General features: G+C 51.6%; 1 protein-coding gene across 2 annotated transcripts; it reads left to right on the top strand.

Moving 5' to 3' along the window:
* Nucleotides 1–360: 360 nt before the first annotated feature.
* On the top strand, nucleotides 361–3,841 carry ID4 (inhibitor of DNA binding 4). 2 transcript variants are annotated; one of them, XM_064161051.1, is made up of 3 exons: nucleotides 361–1,032; nucleotides 1,819–1,877; nucleotides 2,295–3,841. In XM_064161051.1, the coding sequence occupies exons 1-2, from the start codon at nucleotides 627–629 to the stop codon at nucleotides 1,830–1,832; spliced, it is 420 nt and encodes a 139-aa protein (XP_064017121.1). In that variant the 5' UTR covers nucleotides 361–626; the 3' UTR covers nucleotides 1,833–1,877; nucleotides 2,295–3,841. The 2 variants fall into 2 exon arrangements, with proteins under 2 accessions (XP_064017121.1, XP_064017120.1); XM_064161050.1 differs by having other exon boundaries at nucleotides 361–1,025.
* Nucleotides 3,842–5,251: the final 1,410 nt, after the last annotated feature.

The following is a 5,251-nucleotide window of genomic DNA, read 5'->3' on the forward strand; positions in this document are numbered from 1 at the left end:
GCCGCCGGACCGCGGGGGCGGCGCTGGGAGCCGCTGGGCGATGGATCCCGCCCGCATTCCCGCAGTGCTTCTTCGCCGGGACCGCCTTCCTCCTCCTCCCCCTTCTCCTCCTCCTCCCTCTGGGGGTCAGCGCCAGCCGCCCGCCCCCTCCAGCAGCGCCACCGCCTCCCCGGCCCCGCCACCATTGGCCAGCGCCGCGTTCCAAGGGGCTCTGATTGGCTGCGGCGCGGCACGGCGGCGCCCCCCTTCTGCTCCCCGCGCAGCTCTCGCCTTGCCCCGCCGCGGCGGCGGCGCCCCCGCCTCCCCCCGGCGCCGCCTGCCGTGCCCCGCCCGCACCCCATGCTATATAGGGGACGGCTCGGCCAGCGGCGGCAGAAGAGGCGGTTGTGGCTGAGCTGTGGGGAGGGAGCGGGTTGGGTTTTCTTTGGCCGTGCCGCTCTGCCGTTGCTGTGCGGCCCTACGAGCACCTCTCGTTCCATCCCGGGGGGAGCTGCTGGTAGCGCCAGCAAGGCTGCGGCCGTGCCCTGCTCCCGTTGCGTTGCGGGCGGTGCGTGTGCGGCTGCTCGAGGTTGCAGGAGGCGACAGCAGTGGTGGAGAGGGAGGTCTCCCTCCCTCCCTGCGGCACCATGAAAGCGGTCAGCCCTGTCCGGCATCCCAGTCGCAAGACGCAGCCCGGCGTGGCGGGCGGCGGCGGGGGACACCCAGCCCTGCGATGCCTGGCCGAGCACAGTGGCTGCAAGGGGGGCCCGCCGTCGGGCGAGGAGCCGGCGGCGCTCTGCCTGCAGTGCGATATGAATGACTGTTACAGCCGGCTGAGGAAGCTGGTGCCCACCATCCCGCCCAACAAGAGGGTCAGCAAAGTGGAGATCCTGCAGCATGTTATCGACTACATCCTCGACCTGCAGCTTGCTCTGGAGACGCACCCGGCGCTGCTCCGGCAGCAGCAGCAGCCAGCCGCCCTGCATCCCGGCAGCTGTCCCGCGGGCACCCCTAGGACCCCGCTGACAGCTCTCAACACTGACCCGGTAAGAGGTGCGTGCCACACCAGCCCGCACTTGGGCTTGCGGAGCGGGGAGTAGCGTCATGAGCCGGCGGTACTCGGCGCCAGCAGCCGTGGGAGCACCGTGGTGATAACTGGCCGCTGCCGGCCCCATGTCTTTGCCGAGGGGCTGCAGCCTCCGGAGGGAACGGGGCGGACGGGCTCAGAAGCGCCCTGGCGGTGCACCGTGGGTGTCGGCATCCCTCCGGTGCAGGAAGGCATACGCACGGTGTTTACCGTGTAATTACAGCCTCTCGAGGGAGTAGCTGTAATCAGCGTGTTTGCACACACGGGAGCAGACGCCGTGCTCCTGCGCTTCCCAGCCCTCCGCGAAGCGTAGCGACTACGAGCGGGTTTCGGGGCTCTGCATATTTAATGCTTTCGGCGCAGCGTGCTTGGGTGCAGGCAGGACAGGGAGCGTCTCTTCTCCGCGGGACACTGGCATCTTCCCCCTCATATGCCCTCCCTTTTTTACCGTGGCAGCCCGGCGGCGCTTACAGCCGTGCCGCGGGGAGCGGCGTGCCCGCGGGGCTAAACCTTCGGGGCTCTTCCCTGCGCCCGTGTGTGCCGAGCTGGGTCCTGGGTCCCCGTCTGCCAAGAGGGCCGCCGCGGTCCCCTCTTTCGCCCCAGGCTGGTACCCGCCTGTGCCCACCCCCGGCATAGCTCCGGCAGAGCTGTGGTAGTGCCCAGTTAGCGGACGCGGGGATCTGTGGAGTGGTGGGGGAGTCTCCATGTCCCATCTCCCCACCTCTAACTTGGCGTGTTTTCCTGCCGTGCAGGCTGGCTCTGTTAACAAGCCGGGGGACAGCATCCTCTGCCGCTGACCGCCGCTCCCCAGGTGAGTGCTGGGCGTCGGGTTGGGGGAGCGTGGCCCTCCGGGGTACGGTGCCTGGGCTTGGCGGGGCCGCACTGCCTGCCGCCGGGAAGCCTGATCCCGCGGACAAATATTTGTAGGAGGCTTTGGAGGTTTATTTTTAATTACCGGGCGGTTACTTTATTTTCTTTAATTACCGGGTGTTGGGTTGGTTGGGGTTTTTCTTCCCAAACCCACCTTTCCCCCCCTACCCCGAAGCGCTTGTGGCTGCGGCGTGCAGCTGCGCATCCCTTCGCCGAGCCCAGCCTGGGAGCTGCGGTTGTTGTTTGACCTGGTTTGTTTTGGGTTGTTGATCAAGCATGTCTTGTGTTGTGTTGGTGGCGCCAGTCGGTCTGGAGCGGAGCGGTTCACACACCCCCTCTATTCATTCCTCTCCCACAGGTGTGCGGCGGCGCCGCGCCGCGCCGAGGCACCGCGGGGGGCGGGCGGGGGTGGGGGCCGGCTCGGCCCCGCCACACCGGAGGAAGGAGCTCCCCCCACTCCTCCCAGCAGTTCCCATGCTTCATCCCGGCACTGCCAGCCTTTTCACCGTTTTTGCACGTCCGTAGCGGTCCTGTCCCCGTGTACCCTCCCCAGTCCCCGTCTCTTCTCTTCGCCTCCAAGCAGATGTGAGCGATGTGTCCCGCGGGGGCAGGAGCTGGTCGGACTGGAGCAGGAAAAGTTGCGACTCTGCCCCGGGATAGAGAACCTGAGCCTAAACCCGACTTTAGAAGCATTATAACTCTTTTAAGAGACCGAGCAGCTGAATCTTGAAGCTTTACTAATCTACCAGAGCATTTGTAGATATATTTGACATCTATTGTTTAAAATAGATGGATTTTATTGGGGCCCAGGGAACTTTCTTCTCCCTGAAGGAATGTTACATATTGTATAGATAAATGAGTGACATTTCATACTGTGTATATATAGAGATGTTCTATAAGTGTCAGAAAAGTATATGCTTTAATAGACTACTGTAATTATAAACTATTTTTAATTAAATATTTTTTGTAAATATTATCAAGGTGTGTATGTTCTGGTTTGTTGGATTATTTTTTTTTCTTCAAACTGTGGGAATATCTCTTTAGAAAAACCACAGCTCAACTATGGAGCTTCTAATATGGAAATACCTTAAATGTTTAGGGTTTGGTTTGGGTTTGGTTCTTTTTTGGTCCCCAAATGTTCTTTAGACTTGGAAGTTACAGCTATAGCTAATGGTCCTGCATGACTGCATGAGATGTCTAATTGCAAATAAACTTGTTTGGAGTCCATACGAACGTGTTTTCCTCAATCTAGACTTAAAATGTTTGTAAGTGTATTATACATTTTGAGACCACACTTTTTGTCATTTAGGCACAGGGGTTTTTAGTGCATTCTATAGAAGTAGCAGTAAGATGTAGTGTTTTTTACTGAGAACTGAAGAATTCTATCGTTTTTGCATTATGGGGGCAGTGCTTTTAGGTCGCTAACCAGCTCGTTTGGGTTTTTTTTTGGTTGTCTTTTTTGGGGTGGGTTTTTTGGGGTTTGGTTTGTTTGCTGCAACAGCAGATTTAATGAAACTTGTTCTGGAACTTCGTTTAGCATATAAAGGTTTTGTTGTAAATTTGCGTTCCTGTAGACTATTAATTGCTTAAAGTGGAAAAAAAAAACAGTTCTCTGCTTGCAACCAAAGGGCAAACCATTAACAAAAACAGTTGCTGTTTCCTTCATCCAAAGAGAAAACTGAACTGCAGAAAGGCACGTGGGCTAAGTAATTATGATCAGTGATGTGAATTCAGCTTAAAAGGAACTTAACGTAGACCAAAAATCAGATAACTCTGTTAAGATTATTTTTCTAGTACAAAATTACTTGCATTTCACTGCAGCTATGTTACAGTTAAAATCCTGTTTAATCTCTGTGATGTGTAACTACTACATGTGATAATTAAACTAGATTTACCTGTCTTTAACTGTGATTCTTCAGCTTATTTCTTCAATACTCTGAATTTGCACCTTCTCCTCACTTTGTCATACACATCATTTACTTGGGAATTAATTATACCGCAGTCTTTATTTCTTTTAACAATTTGAGTCTTGCTGGCTGTGAACTTGTGTCCAGGCTCAGTGAAAGATGCTCATCTGGTGTGATCAGTAGCCTGCACACTAGTGAAATGGGATTTTCGGAGTGAGAGAATTAAGTAGGATTTAATTGGGTGCTTTGTAAATAGCTGGCCAACTGTGTGTGTAAATGGGCTGTTTGACTGAAAAAGAGGATTTGTTTCAGATTACACAAGTGTCAAAAGTACTGTAACCCAAGGGACAACTTCTATTAAGTTAAATATTTAAGAGGAAATTAACTCCTAGGGTCATTAGCTATTGACAACAGTGATAATGTCAACAAGATGAGCATTGTCTTAATGAAAATAATTGTGTAAAGATCAAAAAGTAGCTAAGATGTCTGCAAATATTAAAGCCTCCTGTCACTGTAAATTCGTTAAAGGCAAAAGGAGCATTTCACAGGCTGAGCTGTGCCTCGAGGGATGGGCAGTGGGTCCCTGTGTTCTTTCTGCCCAGCCTGGATGTTGAGACAATAGCAGTTCAATGAGCAAAACGCATCTGTAAAATTAAGTCATGAATCTCTTGTCATTGAATTTAGCTGGGAGACACAAGACATTAAGAATGCTATCAATAGGGTTTTTTTACTGCGCTTTGAGAGTTGTTTGTTAAAAAAAGCAACAGTATTTTTCTAAAGGCATGTTGTGTATTAATTTTCTTATTAATATTTGTAGTGCTTAGTTCAGCTTGCATAGCTGAGCTATTTTGTATACACATTTTCAGTAACATTAGTTCTCAATATCCTGGTTCATTTCTACCCACTGCTGCCAAATTACAGTATTCTGTTACAGCGGAGAGGACTCAAGCAAAAGGTAGTGTCTCAAAGTATGAAACTGCCTTACAGAGTTTCTACATATCAAAGCCTGGGAGAACTGATAAATATCACTAAACTACTTTTGAAGGGGGAGCATAGCAAATCCTCGGATTGTTTCAGGTCAGGGCAATCTCCCATTGAATTTAGCAGCTTGGGGTTTTGGTTTTCTGTTGCGATACTTGGGGCCTTTAGAAAAGTCTTGCTAAAGAACTGTGAAATTTTTCCATGATACATAATCTTGACAGATTTCAAAGCATATACATAAAACACTGAAAAAGCTCTGAACACAACGTTGTAGGTGCTGGCCTTGATTTCATGTGTGAAAACTGCAAGCAAGGAATATCTAATTGCTTGCTTCCTAATGGCTGGAATCAGTAGGGTCCTAAACACAGCTGTACTTGTTTTTGATTTTCAAGTACTTTAGACTCTTTCATTATATTTTAATTCCATA

The sequence above is a fragment of the Pogoniulus pusillus genome, chromosome 21 (genome assembly GCF_015220805.1).
Source record: "Pogoniulus pusillus isolate bPogPus1 chromosome 21, bPogPus1.pri, whole genome shotgun sequence".
In the NCBI taxonomy this organism is placed as follows: Eukaryota; Metazoa; Chordata; class Aves; order Piciformes; family Lybiidae; genus Pogoniulus; species Pogoniulus pusillus.